The sequence below is a fragment of the Pezoporus occidentalis genome, unplaced genomic scaffold, assembly GCF_034315485.1.
Source record: "Pezoporus occidentalis ecotype Australia unplaced genomic scaffold, CSIRO_AGI_Poc_V1 ctg158, whole genome shotgun sequence".
Classification (NCBI taxonomy): domain Eukaryota; kingdom Metazoa; phylum Chordata; class Aves; order Psittaciformes; family Psittacidae; genus Pezoporus; species Pezoporus occidentalis.
In genome coordinates this window covers 2,134,315-2,158,241 of record NW_026913404.1, presented here as the reverse complement: position 1 = coordinate 2,158,241, position 23,927 = coordinate 2,134,315, and the positions used below count along the sequence as shown (strand labels likewise).

Below are 23,927 nucleotides of genomic sequence, written 5' to 3'. Positions count from 1 at the left end.
TGCTTTGGAAAGAACATACTTACAAGATGAGTTACGATAGCTCCAAAGGTTTATTTGTCTGCTATGGTTTATCAGGTGACGTGTGTGGCTTTCTGCAACCTGCCTACACCTGCTAGTGCAAGGAATGAGTAAAGCAGGTCTGCCCCCTCCTCACCAGGGGGCTTTAATGATTTCTCAGCTCCTCATGGCAGGAAGATGCTTTCATTTGTCCCACTGCAGAGTCCCAGCCCCAGCAGCGCTGCCCCTCGCTGTGGGGAGGGCTCCAGGCTGCAGGTGCAGCTTTCCCCCATCCCCCCGAGCCTCCGGGTTGGGGGATGCTCCCATTGGGAGCAACCTTCCTGACCCAGGGGCTCCCATTTAAATAGTAAAGGCCTGAACCATTTCAGTTTCAAGTCTGGGGAGCAAGTGCCCATGTGGCATTGCCCGGGCAGCACCAAGGTGAGGTGGCAGCAAAGGTGGCCTGAGCGGCGGTGACCACAAAGCCAGAGTTCCTGCTGCTGCCCCTGGAGCCTGGGCCAGGGCCAGGGAGGTGGCAGCTTGAGGGTCCATCCCTGGGGCCAGCACAGCTCAGCAGTGAGCAAAGCTGTCCTCAGAGGTGTCTCGGAGGTCCAGACCTGCCACGGCTGGGGGGTGGAGGCAGGTGAGGTTGTTGTAGGTGTAAACAGGTACATGGGCATCATCCCCCTCAGCCACAGACTGCACGAAGCGTGGGACCACCACAGGGTGCTGCAAGGAGAAGTCCCGCAAGCCCTTCAAGGAGCAGTTGCAGTGCCAGTTGTTGCCCCCCAGCCAAAGCTGCTCCAGGGTAAAGGGGCTGCACAAGAAGCCCACTGAGAAGGTCTCCAGTGAGTTATTCCTCAAGCTGAGGTACCGCAGGTTGGCCAGGGGGGAGATGATGGAGTTGTCCAGCGTCTCCAGCTGGTTATGGGAGAGGTCGAGCCAGAAGAGTCTCTGGAGCGGGGTGAAGGTGTCCTGGGAGATCTCCAGGAGCTGGTTGGAGGAGAGGAAGAGGTACTCCAGGTTTCTCAGACCCACAAATTGCTGGGATGAGAGGCTGCTCAGCCCATTGTGCTTGAGGTCGAGCTCCAGGAGCTCATGCAGCTCGCTGAAGCTTTGGTCCTCGATGACGGCGATGGCGTTGTGCTGCAGGAAGAGGCGCCGCAGGCTGGTGAGGCTGGAGAAGGTGTGCACCCGGATCCTGCCCAGGCAGCTGTGCTCCAGGTGGAGGCTGTGCAGCTTGGTCACCCCCTTGAACACGTAGTCAGGGAGCACCTTAATGCAGTTGGCAGACAAGTGCATCACTGCCACGTTGTACAGCCCCAAGAACGCCCCAGCCCTGATGTCCTGCAGCTGGTTGTTGTTGAGGCTGAGAACCTCCAGCTGGCCCAATCCATCAAAGGTCCTTTCTGCCAGGCTTCGGATCCTGTTGTGCCCCAGCTGCAGCTCCTCCAGGAACTGGAGGTCTTTGAAGGTCCTGGGCCTCAGGCTGGTGATGGAGTTGGTGGACAAGCGTAGGACATGCAGGCTGAGGAGGCCCAGGAACGTGTCCTCAAACAGCGAGACGAGACGGTTGTGGGACAGGTCCAGCCACCGGAGGGACTTCATGCCCATGAAGGCGCGGGGTGCGATGGCATTGATCTGGTTGTGGTTCAGGTACAGCTTCTGTAGCTTCTGCAGCTTGACAAAGATGTTGATCTTGATGCCCTTGAGAGCATTCCCACTCAGGTCCAGCTCCTTCAGCTCAGTAAGGCTGCAGAAGAGCTGGTGCTGGAGGTAGGGGAGCTTGTTCCCAGCCAGGATCAGCTCCCTCAAGTTGGGCAAGTCGTGGAAGACCTTGTCAGGCAGGACCACGAGCGAGTTCCAGCCCAGGTTCAGATACCAGAGGTTGGACAGCCCAGCAAACAGCCCTTCCTCCACCTTGCTGAAGTGGTTGTTGTTGAGGCTGAGGGACACAAGGTTCTGGGTGTGCAGGAAGGTGTGGGGAGCCAAGTGCTTGAGGTGGTTGCGCTCGAGGTGGAGGTGGTAGAGGCCCCGCAGCCCGTGGAAGGCGTGCTGCTCCACGGCGGCCAGCTGGCTGCTCTGCAGGTCCAGGAAGTCCAGGGACGAGAGGTTCCTGAAGGCAGCGGCCGGCAGCAGTGTGAAGTTGTTGCCGTCCAGCCACAGGGCCTTGGCGTTGGGGGGCACATCCTCGGGCAGGCGCGTCAGGTTGCGGGAGCTGCAGAAGACGTTGAGCTCCTCGGTGTAGTCATCCAAGCTGCAGGCGCAAGGGCTGGGGCAGCGGGGAGGGTCTGCGTCCCCCTGCTCCTTCGGGGTGTCCCCCCCCGGGGGCTGGGAGGCTGTGGCCAGCAGCAGGGCCAAGGGGAGCATGAGGGTGATGCCCGCTGCAGGGTGCAGAGGAAAAGGGATGCATCAGTGCAACCCTGGGTGCTCACGGGGACCCCCGTGGGACCCCCCCACTGGGTGCCTGTGCTGCCAGGGCCATGGGGGGTCAGTCCCACCCCATTGCACATACTGAGCAGCTGCGTGGGGAGCTGGATTCACCCTTGGGAGAGGGTGCTGGTCCCCCCCAACTCCTGCTGCAGCTCAGATCCCTTGGGTGCAAGGACCCCCACACACATTCATCTGTTTTGCAGAAGCAGCTTATCCCTCTCGGGAACAGGTCCTCAGTCTCCTCTCCTCCTTCCTTCTGCTTGCCCACCATTAACTTGCTCTTCCTCAGAGCAGAGGGGTCTTGATGCTTCCTTGGCCATCCCTGCAGCCCCCATCCAGCTCTGGGCTCTGCATGCACCCAGGCAGCACGGGGGATCCCCAGATTTCTTATTAGCAGGAGAGGGGGGAGAAGGGTGACTTGGGTGTGAAGCCCTTGCAGGGTTCTAGGGTCTCCCTTCCAAGCCCCCTGCCCGTGGCTGGGTGAGCAGGTGGGTTCCCTGCCTTACCTTTGCCTGCGCTCATGGTGCCGGGCAGGGCAGAGCTCCCTCTCGGCGCTCCGGCCCCTGGGACTGCGCAGGGATGGATGGAGCAACCACCTTGACGCCTGTCCAGCCGCCCGCCCGGCCGGGCTTAACCCTACTGCTGCTGGGACGGGCCGTGGCCGGGGCTGGTGTCACCAAGATGGGCTCCTTGCTCCTCCTCACTGGTCTGTAACTGGTTCTATGGCAGTGCTCAGACCCCCTCATGGGACAGGGAGGTGGAATGAAATGCTCAGGAGGACAGGCTATGGTGGGGCTGCGAGCAGAGAGGGATGGATAGGGCATGACCATGCACTGTGCTCCTGAGGATCCCAAACAGCAGCACTGACCCTGCTCAGCTGGGAGTGCCCAGGGTGAGCCCTGGCAGCTACTCCTCAGGCTACATTGGGACCTTAAATGCACACCATGGGGCTTGGAGCGTCTGTATTGCACAGAGGAGTAGAGGTGTGGGGTTAATCTCATCGTAGATGGGCTGAAACACCTGAAGCATTATGGTGATGCAGATGGGAAATGAGTTGGGAAAGGGGAAAATCTTTTCTCCATGTGGCATTAGAAGCATTGGGGCTGAGCCTGCAGCCCCCTCCTGCAGGTGGATCTTGTCCCGTGGGGGGGGATGGTGATGGGAGCTCTATGCACCCCTTGGCTTGGTGCTTTCATGCCAAAGGGGAAGCAAAGAGCAGAGCCAGGTCCCCCCGGCGAGGTGATGGCTGTGAAGGTCCCTCAGCTCCTCCACCCCTGGGGGGAGGGGGGGGGGGTGATGGTGGGTGATACTCCGGGGCTGGCAGCTCACACTCTCTGCCTGGCAGCTCATCAAACCAGCCCAGGGAAGCTGGTGACCTTGCTCTGTGTCCCAGGTCATTTCCCCACCCGGGTCCAACATGGTTTCTGCAGAATCTTTTACCAGTTTCCAGGAAAGAAAACAAAAAAGAACTAGATAAAAAGCACTTCTGCCCCAGTGAGAGGAACCCTGCTGCTGCTGGGGATAACCCTTCCCCATGTCCTGGTAGTACCATTCCTCCTTGAAGATGCACCAGGATGGGGCTGGCACTGCTCACATCCATGTCTCCAGGACTGGGTGTCTCCCACCGGAGTTGCTCTTCCCAGCCCTGGTTCGAGTTGTGCCGGTGGTGAGGTGGAGGTGGAACAGGGATGCTCTCCACCACCAGCCCCGTGCCATGGGCACCCCCACCGTGCTCCTACCTCACCCATCCCCGTGGGGGCCTGCCATGGCCTCTGCTCTGCAGGGCACATCTCAGTTCTTCACCACACAACTCAGGTGGTTTTAAGCAACCATCTCAGCAGCCAAAGCAGCACCGTGCCCATGGGAAGAGGTGCTGGAGAGCAACAGCCAGGCTCTAGCTTTGCCACTCAATTTTCCCACAAGTGCTGGTTTCTCCCTTTCTTTTTAGGCCCTGAGCACTGCTCTCCCCCCTCTTCTATTTTAATCCTCTCTTCTGGGAAATTATAGATGAGAAGGGTCAAATGAGAGATGGAGATACACGCACCCACTAATAAGCACTAAGCACATATTGACACAAGGTGTAATCAATCTGGAAGCTGAAAAGAGCTGAACCAGCACGGGCCAGCCAGCCAAAACCCACACAACCTCTTTGGGAAGTTTAAACTAGCCCTACCTGCGGCTGGGAGCAGGTTCATCCCTGCCTCCAACAACCCTCTCCAGGGAAAATACCAAAAGAGCTCAAAGGAAAAATAAAGAGGGTCAATAATAAACCCTTCCCAACGTGGCTGGGGTGAAGGGAGGAGCTAGACCTGTTTCCACCTTTAAACCTTCTTGAGGTCACCTCCTCCAGTCATGTCCCACCACTGCAGCAGAGGATACTCTGACACCCCGGCTGGTCCCTCCAGCATCACCATGAGCCCATCCTGCACACCTGGACCTTGTGCCTGTGCAGCAGCACCACAGCCACCATGGGGACCTCAGTGTGCAACCCCACCACGGGTAGGCTGGTGGCTCTGGCCAGTGTGGACCTCCCCAGCCAATCCCCCATGGTTTCAGCTCCAGCAGCTAATCTCCCTGTCCGGGACCAAAGTCTGAGCTGTCCCACCTGGTTGCCATGGGGAAGGCTGTAATGGTATTAGGAAAAGCAGCAAAATCATAAACAAAATAGCTTTTAAACCTAGTTAAACTCTAAAGAGTCATTTACCCTCCCGGGCCTGCAAGTCCCTCCCCAGGAGCTCCCTCCGCATCCCATCATGTGTGTAGATGCCACTGGCTGTCCCCAGCTCCCTCTTGTGTCCCCAGCTGCCCTAGAGGAATGCGTGCTGGTGGCCCTGCCAGGTCTGCTGTGGGACTCCTGGAGCTTCCCAGCCCATCCTACACAGGCTGCATGTTCATGAGCCAGCTCTGGGTACCAGCAGGCACAGCACTGACCTGGCTCGAGCCCTGTGGGGAGCACGGATGTGACACGGGTGGTATCACCAGGGAGTACTTTTAGCAAATCTTGCCAAATATTGTCCCAGTCCAGAGGAGAACATCTTGCATTGCCAGGGCAACTGGTGCTGCTCCTCATACAGAGCCCTGATGTTACTGCCCAAGAGAGCCAGGAGGAGTGACAACAGCATCCCAGAGCTTGTGCTGCTCTCCTGGGGACACCTGCAGGGACCAAGCTCCCTCCTGGAAAAGATCCAGTTGGAGATGAGCTCTGCCTGGTTTCCTGGTCCCACACTCAAAAGGTCCCACGTCACTGGAGATGGTGACCTGGCAGTGGTGGTGAAAGGTTTTGGCAGCTGCTGGCAGAGGTCCCTGTTGGCATCTCCAGGTGGAGATGTGCCATGACTACCACAGCTCCTGTGGGGAGCTGGGCAAGGTGGCTGATGCACTGCTGGAGCTTGGAGGTGGTAATTACCACTGTGGTAATTACCATCACCATTACCACAGCGGCCCGTGTGTCCACATCAAACTGCATCACCAGCTCCTGCCTGGCTGGGCTGGTTGGACTGGGGAAGGTGAGGACAACCCAGAGCTGTGACTCAGGGTGGCCACACATGGGAAATGTCCCAACCCCTGAGGTCTGGGGGAAAAGAGCTGTCACTGAGAGCAAGGTTTGGAGGCACATGGGGACAGCGAACGGCAGGAAAGCCTGTCCTAGAGGCGGCTGTCATCCAAAATGAAGCTGCATACGGGGGCAAACAGAGGCATGGGAAGCAGCTGCGTTGCCTAACTCCTCTCCATGACAGTGCCAGTGTGCTGGGGGGTAGGAAGGGTAATAGGGGGCCAAGAAGAAACCTGGAGAGGGGCTTTGGACAAGGGCCTGTAGGGACAGGACAAGGGGGAATGGCTTTAACATGACAGAGGGGAGACTGAGATGAGCTCTTAGGCAGAAGTTCTTCTCTGTGAGGGTGCTGAGGCACTGGCACAGGGTGCCCAGAGAAGCTGTGGCTGCCCCATCCCTGGCAGTGTTCAAGGCCAGGTTGGATGGGGCTTGGAGCAACCTGGTCTTGTGGAAGGTGTCCCTGCCTGTGGCAGGGGGTTGGAACTGGATGAGCTTTAAGGTCCTTTCCAACCCAAACCAGGCTGGGATTCTATGATTTTCCATATCCCATATAAGCTCTCCAGACCTTCCTGCTGGTGCGTTCCCCAAAGCCCCACAGAGGCTGCTCCAAGGCTGATGGCGGTGGCGGGAGCAGCCCCATGGCAGGAGCCTGTGGGGAAGCACGTGAAGGTGCCAGGGTGTGATAAATGGGACATAAGCCATCAGTGGGCACTTGGAGCCCAGCAAACTCCTGTGCTGCATCACAGGCAGCGTGCCCAGCAGGACAAGGGACGTGGTTCTACTCACTGAGTCTCCTGAGACCCCATCCTGGAGCACAGGTCCAGCGCCGGGTCCCAGCATGAGGCAGAGCTGGAGCTGTCAGAGCGGGTCCAGGGGGGATCACGGGAGCAGCCAGGGTCTGAAAGGACTCTCCTGTGGAAAAAGACTTGGAAGAGGTGGCGTGGGTGAGCCTGGAAAAGACTTTCTGGAGCCCGTCAGCATGTCAGAGGCTAGTAGGGATGATGGAGGGCGGCTTTTTACCTGTGGAGACGGGAGAAAGGTGTCAGCTTTCGGCTGGAAGAGCATGTATTTAGGTTGGATAGAAGGAAGGAGCACGGGGCAGGGGGCTCCGGCTCAAGGCTGGCCTGGAGCCGCCAGCACAGACCTCCCGCCGACAGGGGGCACTCCCGCTCCGCCGCCCTCACCCGGAAGTGCCCGTTTCCCTGGAAACGAGAGGCGGCGGGGCCTGCCCCGGGCGGCGGCGGCAGCTCCAGGCAGCCCGGGCGGGATGGGGGCACATCGGGGTAGCTCCGCAGCACCACTGGCTGCCCAGGGGGTGTCTGCGGGTCCGGAGCGCGGGTAGACTCCCTTCGCTAGCGCTGGAAGCTCATGAAGCACTGGTGGGGATTCGGGGTTGCAGTGACCCCCTGAAGCTTCGTTCCTCATTCGTTTTGCTGTTAGAGACATCCACTAGGACAAAATCTGCTTCGTATTTCCAAACCACGGGAAAAGTGGTCGCTGTCATTCCGTGTGCTGGGATGGCACATGCAACAAAAGCCTCTCAGGCACTGCAGGACCATAAGTAACACTCTTTATGTGTATTTTAATTATACTATATATGTTATATTATTATATTTTTAATATGTGTCTTATCTTGCTCTCTGTGAGGTGAAACAGTGAAGGATTGAGTGCACCCTCAGCACATTAGCTGATGACACGGAGCTGTGTGCTGCAGTCAATGCGCTGGAGGGAAGGGATGGGATCCAGAGGGACCTGGACAGGCTGGGGAGGTGGGACAGTGTGAACCTCGTGGAGTGCAGCAAGGCCAAGTGCAACGTCCTGCACATGGAGAGTCCAGAGGAGGCCACAGAGATGCTGCAAGGGCTGGAGCAGCTCTGCTCTGGAGCCAGGCTGAGAGAGCTGGGCTGGTTCAGCCTGGAGAAGAGAAGGCTCCTTAAGGGAGACCTTAGAGCAGCTCCAGTGCCTAAAGGGGCTGCAAGAAACCTGGAGAGGGGCTTTGGACAAGGGCCTGTAGGAACAGGATGAGGGGGAATGGCTTTAACCTGACAGGGGAGACTGAGATGAGCTCTTAGGCAGAAGTTCTTCCCTGTGAGGGTGCTGAGGCGCTGGCACAGGGTGCCCAGAGAAGCTGTGGCTGCCCCATCCCTGGCAGTGTTCAATGACAGCCTGGTCTAGTGGAAGGTGTCCCTGCCTATGACAGGGAGGTGGAACTTGGTGAGCTTTAAGGTCCCTTCCAGCCCAAACCAGTCTGGGATTCTGGGATTCTATGAAACAGGCACTGCTGCAGCTCAGGGTGCACCCACCTTTGCTGGCACGAAGGGGTGGGCTGTTTGATCTCCTGAATTGGGTCTCTGCAGTGCTCGGGGCACGGGCTGTCTGTGGCAGTGGCATGAGCCACCCTGTGCCCCTCTCTGGGCAGTGTGTGCTGGGAACTCCTGTCCTCTGTGGGCCAGTGTGGGCCTGGGGGCTGGAGGAGCCAGCGTGCACCCTGGGAGCAGAGCTACAGCTCAGCTCTTTCACGTGCTGTAGCACCCGTAGGAGACCTGTGAGCCCCTTGGCACTGTGGGCGGTGTGTGAATTTGGCTTTCTGCTCAGCAGTGGGTGTGAAGAGAATGTGAGCTCACATCAGCGCTTTCATTACCTTAATACAATTACTTCAGGTCTGCTAAGTTTTTCCGCAGAAATATAACACAATTGCGTGTTTTGTTAGCTTCTCCTTCCCCTGAGTCCCAAAAGAACTCAGCCCCTGGATCTCACTTGCATGGTCCATGCAATCCATGTCAAGAGGCTACAGGGTCTCCAACAACCTGGAGAGGAGCTGGTAAACCCTGCTCAGCACAGAGCTTCTCTCCCTCTTCTCTCCTCTTAGCTTTGACAGGTACTAAGGAGTTCTTCAGAATCAAGTTTTCCTTCTGTGACAGGTTCTTACCTAAACTCACCCACTCTCCAGAAATAGCAGCAATAATGAGCCTGAAGTGAGGAGATGAAGAACTGGCAATTCTTGAACACCCTGGTACCCTTTGGATGGCTCATTGGCACAGAGATACGAGGATGGCAGAGATCGAGAGAACTTGGAAACAAGTTGACAGATGCTGCTGGGTGGTTGGATGAATGGTTTAATTAATGAGTTAATCATATCTTAAATTCTCTAAAGATGCCTGCAATAGAGATGAAGGCCATCCCTACATCTGGATTTTAGGAATGGTCCTTAATACAGAGTGGTACCTCCCAGCTAGCAGTATTGCTTCACTGAAGGTATCTGCTAAGCTTCTTGTTTCAGTCTCTGCCATGTGATGTCTCATGAATACAGAAGCCTCTTGACAAGCATCATTTCTTTGCCTCTAGCAAAGGCATACACACACACCTGCTGGGGTGACTGTAATAACTGGCTCCACCTTAAACCCCAGGTGGATGCCGCACCCTCTGGTAACCAAAGTTGATAGCAACGTGGCTTGTGCCGGACCTCAAGGGGAGATTTGGTGCCATAGAGATCCTTAGATCCTGCCTTTGCTTTTCAGTCGCTGCCCTGCAAGTTGACCTTGGCCTCCAAGCACATGGATTTTGGAATTGTTGCAGAGAAGGAGAATGTAAGTACTCTGACAGAACACATGCAATGTCTTGCTAATAAAAATCTAAGTATGAAGGGCTGCAGCCTTTTCCTAGCTCATGGAACCAGTATTCTGCAAATGAAATCTGAATTGTAGGTGGAAAATGGCAGCTGAAAATCCCATCTGCAGTCTGTTCAGGCTCCAAACAGCTGGATGTGCTGTGCTTTTCCAACAGTGCTGCGGTGGGAGCAGAGGGCTCTGCTGGCTGACACCAGCTGTGGGAGCTGTTGTGTGTCCCTAGGTGCAGCTGCAGGATGGGGATGAGAGGTTGGGATGGCTCAGAGACCTGCCTGAGAGGATGGGGAAGCTGGCTGGCTCCAAACCAGATCTGTCAGCCAGAATGGGCTTCAGTGAAGAGGAAAAACTGAAGGTAAAACAAATACCTGGGGAGCTGGAGAGAACAGCCATGAAGTCACATGAGAGCAATAGACCTGTGGTGGAAAACCTGGTGGGAAATGCCTCTTTCTAGGGGTAGTGTGTGTTGTGCTCAAATTCCTTGTTGGAACAGTGTGTTGGCCTCAGGATCCATGGCTTTGTACTATACTTTCTCTCTCCTAGATTTCCAAAGGGCTCGTTGATCTTCAGATCGAGACAAACAAAATGAAGGAGCAGTACGAGACAGAGAACTTTGAACTGAAGAACATGGTATCCCAAAGTTTGAAGTAGTTGGTTTCAGCTCTGCCAACACCTTTACCCAGAACTGCAGTCTGTTGCACATCCGTCTTTATTTTGCTTGGCATATTCTCTTAGCTTTAGCTAAAGCAAGGGATTCCTCCGCAATGGCCAGAAACTCACATGAAACTCATCTCTCTTTAAGTCATAGCATGTCCAGAACCTATTTGGCCAAATAAATACCCTTCTGCTAATCTCTGCCACAGTCTAATTCTGCTGCCTTCCCTCTGCAGATCCTGGTCCTGGAGACCCGTGTGCTGGAGCTGGAGCTCTGCAATGAGAAGGTCACTGGGGAGCAAGATGCCTTGCGGGAAGGCCTGCGTGCCCTGGAGACCAGCCGGAAGGAGCTGGCGGATGAGTACATCATTCTGAAAAGCAATTACCTAGCCCTAGGCAAAGAGCTGGACCAGGAGGTGAGACACTCTGGTGCTCTCCAGTTCACCCAATCTACACACAGCTTGGCTTTGGGTTATGTAACATAGCTTGGGTCCAGAATGGTTTGTCAGCTGTGGGCCAGAGGAGCTTGGGTACGGGTTCATTTTCAGGCTCATGGAAGGTGATTGATCACCTTCTCACAGGGCTTGCAGAACCTGCTCTGCTCAGCAGGGACAGTGCTGAGCCCACTCTGACCTTGTGCTCATGCAGGCACCCTGCTGTCAGAGTCCTCCTCTCTTCACTCCATCCCAAGGCCCGTCTCCAGCAGTACCAAGGGGGTCACTGCAGGGCTGGTCTGGGTGCACGCTGCAGGTCCCTCCTGACTGCCAGCATGCTTTGTTTCCCTTTCCTTCTGCATGGCTTGAGCAGGCTGCACGTGAACTGCTTGTAGTCACTCTCATTTCCGACAGCTGCGGGAAGGGCCCTGGAGGTTTTTGGGGTCAGCAAGTTTAGTAAAACACTGAATATAAGCAAGTTTTCTGATTGCTCCTTAAAATATAGTAAATTTCCTGATGACTGTTAGTTTAGCAATTATTAATGAAGTTATTTGGACTCCGATTTGTGCAATTCTTTAGCAAGAATAGCTGCTCCTCTCTCCCCTCCCTCTCCCCCTCCTGCTCTCTCCTTCTTTTTGAATTGGATTGAATGACTGACACTCTCCTGCCTCCCTCCCCCAGCAGACAGTTTAGCTGCTTCAGCCAAATGACCTGGTTTCCCATGCTGGCCCTGTGCAGAACTGTGATGGGAAGATGTGGGGCTGGGCCCAGACATACTGGTTTTGGCAGTGTCTGGTCTGGTTTTATGGGGAGCTTTGCTCGAGAGAGCTCTAAGGATATGAGATCATCATCAACCCGTTGCAAATAAGCAAGTTAGTGGCTCATGAAGCTATCACTCGTCTCCCATAAGCTGAGAAATGGAGATGTCTTAGGAGGAGGTAAGCTCAGCTCTTGCAGGGGTATGAACCTGCCCCCTAGTCCTGCCAAAGCACGAGGCAGCACGCGTGCAGCTGACTGCCAGCAAGGCAGCACGCTGCTGGGACACGGTACTGCCAGGCTCACCAGGGAGCAGCTCAGCCTTCAGCAGTCTCAGCTGCTTCTTGTCCCCAAGGGGGTGCAATGTGTTTGTCAAAAATGGGATTTTGAGGTGGCTGATCTCTCTCAATGATGGGTTTAGCAGGTTAGCAGTAATAACACATTGGCTTCACATGGATCCTGGAATGTTTAAGAGAGTGAAAGCACCTGGGTTCAGTCATCCTGAAGAGGTGGTGGAGCAGGGTCCAGAAGCCAAACATGAATCCTTGGTTGTAATTGGTAGGCTGAGGGCTTCCCCCCAGTTTCTTGGCTCTGACTACCAACTATCCCTGCCTGAAGCGAAAGAGGCTCCAACTTGGCAGGCTGGGACTTGTCATGGCATGGGCCTCTTGCTCATTATTTTCCCAGTGTGGACTTTCCCAAAGGAAATGGGAAAAGCAGCCTGTGGTTCTGCCCCCTCCCCTTCCCTAGCGCTCTTCGGGGGAGACAATGAAGCTTTTACACATTCCCAATTACAAGTGCTACTTGTGACCTTGCCAATATGTTGTCATGGCTGCTTGGCGCAGCAGCAGCTCGGCAAGCTCATTCATGGTCCCTTGTACAGGAGCAGTGAGAGCCTCTGGATTGTCCTCAGTGCTCATTGTATGGTTTGATTCACACATCATCCTGGGCAAAGGAGCAGGGAGCTGGCCTTGCCTGTCCTGGGGGAAGTGCCTTCCAGAAGATGCCAGCCAGGCACTTTGTGCCTGTTTTCTAACTCGTTGTAAATTCTTCCTTTTCAAGCCTGTGACCTTTCCTTGACTCTCCGTTTCCTCCTTCTCCTTTGTTCCACAGGCTCACACCGTCTGCGGCGGTACAAAGTGAGGCTGTGGAGGGAACCCAACTGGCTGCAAACTGGTTCCACGCTGGGGTTTTCCCTGGAGCCAGGCCAGGCTTGGGAGCACAGAGAATGCAGTGATGCCCATTCCAAACCTGGGACTGCCTCTTTCTTTCACCAGGCTGGTATTTCTGAGCCTGTGCCCCCCCCCCCCCCCCCCCCGATCGAATTGTCAGGGCAGGCAGCTGCAGCTGGATCATTTTTGGTTGGAGAACAAGCAGCCTGTCTCTGCGTAGCTGTCAATTTTCACAGCTGTATATCTCACCTCTTTGTCAGCCTTCTTTCTCCTCTCTCCCCCTCAGCCCACCCTGTGCTATCTTTTGATAAGCTATTCTCTCCACGGATGACTCAGATGACCTCTGTATCCCATCCTCCCCGATTCACTGCCATGGTAACAATTACTCAAGCTTGTCCCCAGTCATAAACCCCATCAAAGCTTTGTTATCAACATAGAAACCCTCCCGTGAGACATGAATTCCCCCAGTGTTCCTTCCAGATCACCTGTAACAGAGCCTTTCTCATTCAGATCCTCTTTATCTTTTGGAAATGTGTCACGTCACACCAGCAGCACTTTAAATCTCGCTGCCCACATGGTGCTGTGGGCTGGCTGCTGCTGGGGGGGTTGCATTCAAACAAACCTGGAATTAGCTGGCTGATGGCAGCCTGGATGGATGGATGGATGGATGGATGGATGGATGGATGGATGGATGGATGATTTGGCCCTTCTCTTACACACAGAGTCAAGCGCTGTTCAAAGCTGTTGCATGGAGAAACATGTGGCTGAAGCTCTGGGGAGCTGTGCGGAGGGTGCAGGGATAGCGTGAGGAAGGAGGATGGAGGTCAGGATGGAGGGGGGGTGGCAGAGCTGGGCTGGGCTGGCACTGTGCTGTGGATTTCAATGCCAGGATGATATGGGCAGAGGGAGAAAAGTTCCATGTGAATAATCCTGATGCCTGGCAATGAATGCTGGGGAGCAGGTCTTCATCAGGGACTTTAGCAATAGGACAAGGGGGGAATGGGCTTAAACTGAAATAGGGGAAGTTCAGGTTAGGTATAAGGCATAAGTTCTTCTCTGTGAGGGTGCTGAGATGCTGGCACAGGGTGCCCAGAGAAGCTGTGGCTGCCCCATCCCTGGCAGTATTCAAGGCCAGGTTGGACACAGGGGCTTGGAGCAACCTGGTCTAGTGGAAGGTGTCCCTGCCCATGGCAGGGGGTTGGAACTGGATGATCTGAAGGTCCTTTCCAACCCAAACCATTCCATGACTCTATTAATCTATGATGGCATCCTGCATTTCCATGAGGATTAGAAAATCATTGGTATCTTTGGACATATATGAGACAACTAAGAATAAAGCTTGCTTTCAGGAGGGGATGCGAGTGCCTGCCTTGTGCACACACCAAGAGCAGCAGGTATGTGCTGAACAGACACTGCAGAGCTGGAGAGGCAGCATTTCAGAAGCTCTTCTCTTCTTGTTTGACCTGGCAGGTCATGAAGAATGAAGAGCTCAGCCGAGAGCTGCTCAACCTGGCCAATGCCAACCGCTCCCCTGCTGTGGCTGGTGAAGCCTTTGCTGAGCTGGGAAGAGTGCGGGCAACGGTGCGTCCCCTGTCCGCTCAGAAGGTGAAGGTAAGGACGGACCTCTCTGCCCTGCCACCAGCTCCTTGGAGAACAAGGGTCTAACAGGCACCTTCTTTGGTCTCTTACTAAAACCAGCCAGAAGATGTTGCTGCCTCTGAACATGAGCAACAAAAACTGGAAAAAAAAGTGAGTGTGTGGGGGTCTGGTGCCAGATCCTTGGGGAAGAAGAGGGGGAATTTATTCCAACTGTGGCTTGCACCTCCTTGTGCTAACTTGAATTTTGTTCAATGATGCCTTGATTGATTATAAGTTATTATTCTTTAAGCAGTGCAATTGAAAAATGATACTACAATGATCTTGTGCAGGCAGAAGCTGAGAGAGGGCAGTTGTGGTTCCCTCATTTCCCCTTGCTAAACAGAGGCAGAGGTTTAGAAGCCAACAAGTGCAGAGAACACCTACTTCTTTTCTTCTTGCCAATACTTGAGAAAGATGGGGATGACAAAGCACCCAAAGCTGGGAGCACAGAAATGCTCCCTGCCTCCTTCCCATCTGCAGCCCATGAAAAACCAGCTTAGGCTTTGCCACCAGCTCCTGCTGGGAATCTGACTCTCGGTGTGAGAATTTCCTCTGGGAGAGAAGCATGTGTGCCCTGTCTCCAGATCACACACAGCCTCTGATGTCCTACAGAGCTGGTCACTCCCAGTGAAATCTGTCCTTTCCCCAGTATGTCACTGCTCAGCTGGAGGCTGTCCTCACTTCTTCCCCCTTCACGAATCCCTCTTAGCTCAGTCCTCTGTCTCATCTTCCTCTTCATTTGTCCCTCAGTTGCTTGGAAACCAGGATAACATAAAAGTGGAGCTTGAAAAACTAAAGAAAACCTATGATTTGCAGCAACAGAAGATGGAAGAGAGAGTGTGAGTGTTTGAGGGCACATCCTTCTGTTTGGCTGGGCATTTATGGAGCTTATTGCAGCTGAATTTGATCCTTGGGAACAGGAGAGGAGACAACCTGCCTTTGGTGGGGTACAAGGTGGGAAATGGTGAGTCACTTTTGGGAGAAGCGAGGCCTGGAAGCAAAACCTGATGTTTACAACAATCTTTAGAGGGTTAACTGCCTGCTTAGAAGTGGGTTGTGTTTAAGTACTCAACTGGCCTATGCAACTCTGAAAATCCACCTTCTGTGATGCACACAGCACCTGTGTGACAGCCCAAAGATGAACCCAGCCTCAGCCCTTGCCCCCATGGCTGTTCTTCCATTGACAGGCTGGGATGAGGTCGGTGTCCCAGCAAAGGCTGCCCCAGCAGGGACACTACAGAACTAGACCCTCTGACTGGGGAAGATAGTCACCTTTGGCTGTGAGGGCTCTGTGGCTGCTGGCTGGCACACATCTGGGAGCTGGCATCTGCTGCAGAGAGATTTCTGTCATCCTGTAGTGACTTCCTGCTCAAAACTGTCTCTATTGGACCTACAGAGAACTTTGGGGACTTAAAATAAACACGGCTTCTTCCTGTGTGTCCAGGATGGCAATGGGGAAGGAGCTGCAGGAGGCAAAGTGCACGATTGGGGACACCCAGCGCAAGCTGGCGGAGCAGTCAGCGGTAAGGGCAGGATTCCCTCCAGCCCCTGGCACCCCGGCTCCAGGACTGTCTCTGCTCATCAGCTCCTCCTGGGCACCATGAGCTTCTCCTGGAGGTAGCAGGGGGTGGATGTCTTGTATTGAGGTATTCCAACACATTTCCTTCTCCAGGGAGTTTGTCATATCAAGGTGCTTCGCCCTGCACTGCTTCATAGAATCATAGAATCATGGAATGGTTTGGGTTTAAGGGGCCTTAAAGCTCATCCAGTTCCAACCCCCTGCCATGGGCAGGGACACCTTCCACCAGCCAGGTTGCTCCAAGCCCCGTCCAACCTGGCCTTGAACACTGTCAGGGATGGGGCAGCCACAGCTTCTCTGGGCACCCTGTGCCAGCGCCTCAGCACCCTCACAGGGAAGAACTTCTCACCTCAGTCTCCCCTCTGTCAGGTTAAAGCCATTCCCCCTTGTCCTGTCCCTACAGGCCCTTGTCCAAAGCCCCTCTCCAGATTTCTTGTAGCCCTTTTAGGCACTGGATCTGCTCTAAGGTCTCCCCTTAAGGAGCCTTCTCTTCTCCAGGCTGAACAAGCCCAGCTCTCTCAGCCTGACTCCAGAGCAGAGCTGCTTCAGCCCTCACAGCATCTCCATGGCTTCCTCTGAACTCTCTCCAACAGCTCCACATCCCTCTTATGCTGTTGCCCCAGAGCTGGATCAGGACTGCGGGGGGGGGGGGGGGGGGGTGGTGTCTCCCAGAGCACAGCAGAGGGGGAGAATCCCCTCTCTCCACCTGCTGCTCATTCTTGTTTGCTTCTGCAGGGGTGCAGTGCTGGTGGAAGGTGCTGTTTGCCACAGGTGGTGGGAGGAATTTTGTTCACTGCTGTTTAGTAAGAGCTGGTGTAATCACAAGGCAGAGGGGGGTTGTAAATGACAGCAGGTAGCAGGGGAATAGAGATAATGAACATTTCCAGTGGGATCCTGTGAAAATCCAGGTCCTTCTCAGCTCTAATGCAGCTGGATATTTGGCAACGAAGTCACCCATCTCTAATGGGGCTTTTTAGTGCCCCTTGTGTGGCCAGAGGATGAGAGCAGGAGTGAGCATGTTTGCTGTGCCTAGGTGCTGCTCAGCTCCCAGAGCCAGCTCCAAGAGGTGGAGGCGGAGAACTCTCAGCTGCAGCTCCGTCTGAAGGAGCTGAATGAGGAATATCGCTCCCGGCTGGTGCAGTACATCAAGGATGTGGCGGTGGGTACTCCCAGCCCCAGGGGCTCTCCTTGCAGGGAAAGCCCTTCTGCGCTGGCTGACCTCTTCTTGCAGGCTGTTTCCCCTTCCTGCTGGCTGTGGGGCTTGGGGAGCCAATGCTTGCAGCTGGAAGGGGACTCTGTACCCTTGTCTTGGCCTGGGGGAGGAGATTCCAGCCCCCCTCTGTCCATCCCCCTAGTTAGCTGTGAGCAGGCTTTGGCAAGAGCTTCTGTGCTGGGAGAAGGCTGGTACCAAAGAACACAGTGTGGTGATGGATCAGGACACTCAGCAAAGGAATCTTTACTGTTAAGAATAGTTTAATTCCCAACAGGGCAATGTTGAACCATGCCCTAGCTAGCAGAGAGTGGGAAAGGGAATGGACTAGAAAAGATAACTCCCAACACCAACTTGTGTTTTCCTAGGCAGGGATACAGTACAGTACAGATGTACATCTGGTACAGCACTGATGCCTTCTTTGTCTTGAAGGTCCATGATGGAAGTTTATTAGTCTTTCCAGCTCTTTGAAAATGGAAGATATGCCTTATCCTCTGTGCTGTGAGCATATAAATGCCTGGAGCTTCTCTGTGGGAAATAGGTTACATGCCTTAGGGAATGACTCGATCACCTAGATGTCTTTCTCTGTATGTACAAAGGACTTCATGGACAGCAAATCCAGCAATGTCATGGAGCCTAGCAAGGCCCCAGCTGCTCATGTTCCCATGAAACGCTTTGTGGACAGCATGCTGAAGGACATCAGGGCTTCCTACAGGGCTCGGGAGGAGCAGCTAGCCAGTGCAGCACGTGGCTACAAGAAACGCATGAAGGACTTGGTCAAGAAGCATGAGAACCTGCTCATTGCTTACAGGTAGGGCTAAGCCCCAGGGTCTGGGTTTCCTCTGTCTCTTCTGCTTGCTGCAAAGGCCCAAGTGGAAGTGCCCTGGACCACGCAGACCGGTGGTGGGGACAGAGGCAAACAGGGCTCCCAGATGGAGCAGAGGATCTGGAATACATGTTGATCTCCCTGCTCTTGACAAGCCAGGAGCAAGGTGTTTCCAGCTGCACCTCAGGGTGCTCTGAACACCTTGGAGCTGCTTTGCACATATGTTTCTACTGTGTCAAATTTAGGGTGAGAAAGTGATTCCATGTTGGATGGTGTGGAAAGGCAGAGGTACCACAAATAACTCCTGCCTCCCAGCCTGCTCCTGCAGTGCTCTCAGCTCTGCTCCACAGCTCTCACCAGCTTGGGCTGTGGGAAGCAGCAGAAATTCTTGTGGCATAAAAGCCACAAATAGCTCTAGGACAAGCTCCCTTCAGAAATACTCCCAGGAATATAATGCATACTGCTGGGCTCTCCTGCCTATCCTTTGCAGGGGAACTGGCTCTTGGTGGCCAGAAGCCAGCAGATCTCAAGCAAATGGTACCTCCATCAGCAGCAGAAACACTCAGTGATGTGACCTAACCAAAGATACCAGGCACTAACCCCTCTGGTATGTTCCAGGCTGCAGCGAGAGCAGATCCGTTCCTTAGACAGCACCGCTGCAGACTGTGGCCCTGCCGAGCTCCACTTTTCCATCACAGACCCAGAGCTGCTGACAAACACCACGCGGGAGCTAAACCGGCTGCGGGAGGATAAAGCAAAACTGGAAATGCAGCTACATGAGCTGCAGAAGGTGCTGGCTGTGCTGCTGGCTTTCTGTGGGGTGCAGGGGAGAGTCTCACAAGCCAGATTCACCCCCTTCATTAGGCATTCTCTGAGGGTTTGCTGTGCCTGCGGCACAGGCAAAGATAGTGCTTGCTCTCTTTCTCATTTTGGGAGAAGACAGAATGTCCAAGCAGTCCCCTCACTGCTTCAACCCTGCTGTGTAGGGGTGAGCTATAGCTACTGGCTGGGCAACCCCATGGTTTGGGGTTGCTGAGCTCTGGGAGGGCTGAGGAGCAGCTGATGTTATGGGAGAGTTGCCAGGCCAGCAGACACACTCCCTGCTAAAAGAAGAGGTGAAGAAGGGAGGGTAGGATGAGGCTTTCTATTCTTGAATGCCTCTGCTAACTGATCAGGAGACCCCAGTCAGAAACTCACCAGTCACCTCCATGTCCTCCCACTGGACCTGCCTGGGCAGAGACATGTCTCTCGAATTGCACAAAATGCATTTATTTAACAGTTCAGAGGACGGGAGACCTAAACCTTAAGAATCCACCGCACATCATTCCCTGCCAGAGCACTGGTGGCTGTTGGAGTGTGAGGATATGATGTACCACTTCAAAGTGGTGGGTTCTGTGGTGAGACTGCAATGGTTTAAAGCTTATGGGAATACTCTTCTTCCTTTGCCTTCAGAAAAGCCTGAAAGAAACCTCAGCCTTTCCACTGGCTCCTGAGCAGTAAGTGCTGATTCTTGGGATATTTCTAATTCAGACTTCTCATTGCTGTGTGGATTGAGGTCTTTTCTGCTTTACTTGGAAATGGTAATAAATAGAGAGAAAGCAAGCTGATAGGGGCTCATCTGAGAAGAAAAGCCAGCTGTCACCTCAGTGCAGCGTTCCCTGCGGTGAAATGAGCTGGTCATTTGGGCCTTGGTCCAAGAAAGCTCTTAAGCTCATGTTTGATTTCATCATGGTTTTAGTCCCACTGATCTCTTTAGAAGCTGAAATTAAACATACACCCCAGGGCTTTGGTGGAACACAACCTGGGGAAGGCAAGTGAAACACCACCAGTTTGGGATGGTCTTATTTCTTCACCTATCCAATGTAGAAGCTAGGTTGGATCCCTTCAGTGACCCTGCTACTTGCCCTGGCTTCATGACGTGCCCTTTATTTGCTCCTTTTTGATGGGTTTCATCCCCCTGCTCTGTTTTTCAGTTGAAACTCTATCAACTGTATCTGTGTAAAAGTGGAACGAAACGGTGAAGAAATCTGAGCTGGGATTTTTCAGCCTTTTAAAAGTTTGGTACCCTAGAAAACATGTCAGGTATTTCACTAACTGGATGCCAGCACTGACTAGTCAGTGCCTGAGCTGGAGTCTCAGAGAAGAGCTTGAGACTTACCCAGGCTTTGCCATGTTTTCCACATTGAAAAGTAGTTGTAGTCCTTATAGAATCATAGAATCCCAGAATGGCCTGGGTTGGAAGGGAACTTAAAGCACAAGTTCCAAGCCCCTGCCATGGGCAGGGACACCTTCCACTAGACCAGGTTGCTCCAAGTCCCGTCCAACCTGGCCTTGAACACTGCCAGGGATGGGGCAGCCACAGCTTCTCTGGGCACCCTGTGCCAGCGCCTCAGCACCCTCACATGGAAGAGCTTTTGCCAAAGAGCTCATCTCAATCGCCCCTCTGTCAGGTTAAAGCCATTCCCCCTTGTCCTGTCCCTACGGCTCTTGTCCAAAGCCCCTCTCCAGGTTTCTTATAGCCCTTTTAGGCACTGGAAGCTGCTTCAAGATCTCCCCAGAGCCTTCTCTTCTCCAACCTGAACATATAGATATGAATGCACCTATCCTTGAATACATGCATTAATTTTGGCAGACTCACTACAGGAATAAGACACAGAAAGTCCAGAACCTTAATTCTAATGATATATCTAGCTCTTGAGGTGCCGCTTTTTAGCTGCCACGAGACTTGAACACCTAATATATTTGTTTTCTGTGTGCTAATGGGTTTATCCATGCTATTACTTTGCTCCTCTAGCTGGTGTTACTGCAGCACTTCAGCTATAATTCCTGCTATTTCTCATCTCTAGCAATCAGCTGTGTGGCTTCACTGTTTATCGTTCCCTTTGCTTCTGCTCCCATGGAATCTTGGCCATGATTTCCCGTGTGCCTGGACTGGGAGGCTACAGCCACCAGAGGGAACTCGGGCAGTCGCAGCTCTGGAGCACAATGCATTCCTTCCTTCATACAACCCAAATTCCTCCAGCATCAGATGTGACCTGTATCTTGCTTATTCAAGCAGGGACAGAAGAGGAAGAACTTTCCCACGTTGGGCTGCACAGACTGCTCAGCACCTATCATGCTCAGTGACCAGAACAAGTGGGTTTGTGCTCCGAAACGTGAAAAGTGGCAGCATTTGGCATTGATCACTCTCTGTTTCCATCAAATTCAGTGTCAGGATAAGAGTTCTTTCTGCACGGAGTGCTCTGATGTATGAGCATTGATGTGCTCTTGGAACAAACCCAGCCATTGCAGTGTGGCATCCCAGATTGGCAGAAGGGCTGTGACTCTTGTGCCCAGGCACAGGGACAATGCTACATGCCCTGAAGTTTGGGGCATCAGGAGAAAAAAGGGTTCAGAGCACTGGGGTTTATGGTTGGATGGGCATGAGTTGTGTCCAGCCCCTCACCAGAGCTGTGTGACCTATGGCTGGGCTGGATCTGAATGTCTAGACATGATCAAGTTCTGCTTTTGCCTCCTAGGCCACTGGATGAGGAGGGCTGGGCAGAGGTCAGGAAGCAGCTCCAGGAGTTCACACACACCACCCAGGTAAAGGCCTGGAACAGCCCATCCCAATAAAAGCTTGCCCCTAAGCCACATGCAAAGGTGGGCTGCCCCAGTCAGCTGCTAGGGCAAACACACTGCTCCTGCTTGGAGCAGGGCAGCTTTCCATAGAGCCTTGCTGTGGGTTTGGCCTCAGCCCAAGTGATGCTCTCAAGGCTGTACTGTCCCTGCTACTGGAAGGATAGCAACCTTTATGTCTGCTCATTGCTAGACCATATTGGTCCCTCCCGTGCTTCAGCACAAACATTAAGGCATCTGTACAACAAACTGGGTCTGTGTTCAAGCTGTTTCAAGTCTAGGCTGCATCTGAATCAGCTTTCCAGTGTGGTTCCCCCTGGGCACATAGATATTTGTGGCGCACTTGGGAATGGGCTGGCCCAGCATGGGGAGGAAACCGAGGTGATGTGAGTGGGCTTGTCTAAGGTGGGGATTGCTGTCTGCTAATGGCAGCAGTGGGAAGGAGTTGGTGCTGGGGTCCCTGCCACACTTGGGGAAAAGGGTTTTGGAAACCAAGCAGAGGTTTGTTTTTCTGTGGTAGACAAAGCTATAGATGTGCTCCCAGACCCCTCCCACGTTGCCCACAGCAGCCTAAGGAAGTGCTTCACCATTGTCCGGTCAGGTAAAGATGAACATCCAATTTGGATGTATCTTTGTGGCCAAAAGAATGGACATGCTGTGACTGAGAGGTGGAGCACTGCACACAGAGCAGGTCCTGATCCTGGCTCTGCTGTGCACCTTGCAAGTGAGCTCAAACACCTCAGGTCCTCCTGGTGACACAGGGACCGTACGGTTACCTTGGGTGAGGTGGTCATCTACTGCCCAGAGACACTGTGCAAAAACAACTGGGGTTCTGTCTAAAAGGGTAGGTTAAGTTCATTGCAAAGGGTTCCCTTTGGTGTAGAGGTGTGAAAGCTGTCTGTGTGCCAAATCCAGTGGCCAATGCACCAGTTGTGAAGCTTCTGGAGTAGGAAATCACAGTTGGCAGTGCTGTGGTGGCCCTGGTGCCCAAGCCTGTGCTCTGGTAAGGGAGGGGAGCCCAGCCGATGACTCCTGCAGAAAGCTGCACTGTCATCTCCCTTCCCTGAGCACATCAGTTTGGGGTTGCTTCTGTAGCCTAATGATAAGTGGCATTGGAGCTGAGTGATGGGGAAGTGGTCACTCCCATCTCAGTTTTCTCTATGGTTTTTGCCCCTCTAGAAGGATTTGGAGCAGGAGAGAAGCCAGCTGCTGACTCGGGCCATTGTGGCAGAAGAGCAGGTGATAGAGCTGCAGGAATACATAGACAAGCATCTTGCGAGGTGAGATTGTGGGATCCCCCTTCACACATTCTCTGCTTTGTGCTCCAAGTTTCTTTGTGCTCCAGGAACAACAGCCACTGCTTACCCACAGCACTGCCAGCAGGGCTGATGTCCCACAGCACATCCAGCTGTGCTGCAGCTGCCACCAGCCCTCCTTCTGTAGGGCAGTGGGGCAGTATCTGGCCTTACCTGTGTGCTCACTCATCCTGTGGAGGAACCTAAGAGAGGAATCTTAGATGGAAGCTAAGAGAAGCAATCCCTCTCTTAGCTGAAATCTTCCAGCAGCCCCTAATGTACAGTCCTCTCTCCCTTTGTGGCTCACCATACCCCAAAGCAGGGAGAACAGCTGCTTGGGTAAGGGTGAGGAAAAGCAGAGCACATCTGTTGGAGCAATGGTCCAGCTGTGCCTGCTCTAACTCCACAGACTCAGTGCCTGCTGTGAACTCAGGTCAGACTCACAGGTCTGTTACCTGGCAAAACCCTCTTCCCTGGGAAAAGGCTGGTTTTGTATCTACCAGGACTCAGTTCCCAGCAGGCTCTGCATTAACTGACACTGTGTGTCCTTGGCAAACACAAGGTGCAGCATCCCTTTAAACTAATCACTCAGGATAGTGAATCCACAGGCAACCATGGTGCTACTTCCCCACTGCAGGTACAAGCAGGAGATCCTCCAGCTGAGGAAGCCACATGCGCTCAGTGCTGGGGCAGCCGACACTCACTCACTGCGCAGAGCCAGGACTGTCAGGCATGAACCATAGCTCTCCACCATGGCTCTGAAGAGCAGAAAGAGCAGCATACCAAAGGAAGGAGCTTTCTGCTTTGTGGACTGGCCAGGGCCCATATCCTTCCCTTGCTGAGAGCTGGGAGGCACAGCGAGGGCAACCACGTGGGTGTTCCGGGTCTCAAATTCACAGCACTAACATGAGACAAGACAACTGCGCGTCTGTCCTGACCCCTCAGCAGCAGGAATTCTGCTATTCCCTGAGCACATCACGCCTGGGACACAGGGTCAGGTTCCCAGGCAGCTTCTTACTGAGGGGCTCCAAGGTTCCCGTTCCTGTGGTAACATTTCTCCTGGGTCAGACCTAGACTGGAGTCCAAGGGCTAACTCTGCTCCTGTCTTCACTCCCCTCTCAAAGAGGTAAGGCCAGGGC

The 23,927-nt window shown here is 53.8% G+C and overlaps 2 protein-coding genes across 6 annotated transcripts; one reads left to right on the top strand and one right to left on the bottom strand.

The window, feature by feature from the left end:
- Positions 1–31: 31 nt before the first annotated feature.
- Positions 32–4,164, bottom strand: IGFALS (insulin like growth factor binding protein acid labile subunit). 2 transcript variants are annotated; one of them, XM_062611922.1, is made up of 2 exons: positions 3,960–4,164; positions 32–2,383 (listed from the first exon to the last, which is right to left on the bottom strand). In XM_062611922.1, exons 1-2 carry the CDS (start codon positions 4,028–4,030, stop codon positions 568–570), a joined length of 1,887 nt encoding a protein of 628 aa, XP_062467906.1. In that variant the 5' UTR covers positions 4,031–4,164; the 3' UTR covers positions 32–567. The 2 variants fall into 2 exon arrangements, with proteins under 2 accessions (XP_062467906.1, XP_062467905.1); XM_062611921.1 differs by lacking the exon at positions 3,960–4,164 and adding an exon at positions 2,937–3,349 and having other exon boundaries at positions 32–2,381.
- Positions 4,165–9,072: 4,908 nt separating this feature from the next.
- CCDC78 (coiled-coil domain containing 78) lies at positions 9,073–23,705 on the top strand. Of its 4 annotated transcripts, none has more exons than XM_062611949.1 (16): positions 9,073–9,409; positions 9,502–9,570; positions 9,833–9,961; positions 10,150–10,236; positions 10,497–10,676; positions 14,093–14,233; positions 14,321–14,371; positions 15,011–15,099; positions 15,705–15,783; positions 16,873–16,998; positions 17,649–17,860; positions 18,494–18,665; positions 19,328–19,371; positions 21,394–21,460; positions 22,673–22,773; positions 23,426–23,705. In XM_062611949.1, exons 1-16 carry the CDS (start codon positions 9,395–9,397, stop codon positions 23,529–23,531), a joined length of 1,668 nt encoding a protein of 555 aa, XP_062467933.1. In that variant the 5' UTR covers positions 9,073–9,394; the 3' UTR covers positions 23,532–23,705. The 4 variants fall into 4 exon arrangements, with proteins under 4 accessions (XP_062467933.1, XP_062467932.1, XP_062467935.1 ...); XM_062611948.1 differs by having other exon boundaries at positions 18,494–18,695; XM_062611951.1 differs by lacking the exon at positions 14,321–14,371.
- Positions 23,706–23,927: the final 222 nt, after the last annotated feature.

Excerpts from the sequence above, each read along its gene's own strand:
- IGFALS (XM_062611922.1), bottom strand. The coding sequence starts at position 4,030 with ATGGATGTGAGCAGTGCCAGCCCCATCCTGGTGCATCTTCAAGGAGGA. Across the intron at positions 2,384-3,959 it reads GTACTACCAGGACATGGGGA|AGCGGGCATCACCCTCATGC; the intron begins AGGGTTATCCCC and ends TCTGCACCCTGC.
- CCDC78 (XM_062611948.1), top strand. Across the intron at positions 14,234-14,320 it reads TGTCCGCTCAGAAGGTGAAG|CCAGAAGATGTTGCTGCCTC; the intron begins GTAAGGACGGAC and ends TACTAAAACCAG. Across the intron at positions 16,999-17,648 it reads AGTACATCAAGGATGTGGCG|GACTTCATGGACAGCAAATC; the intron begins GTGGGTACTCCC and ends GTATGTACAAAG.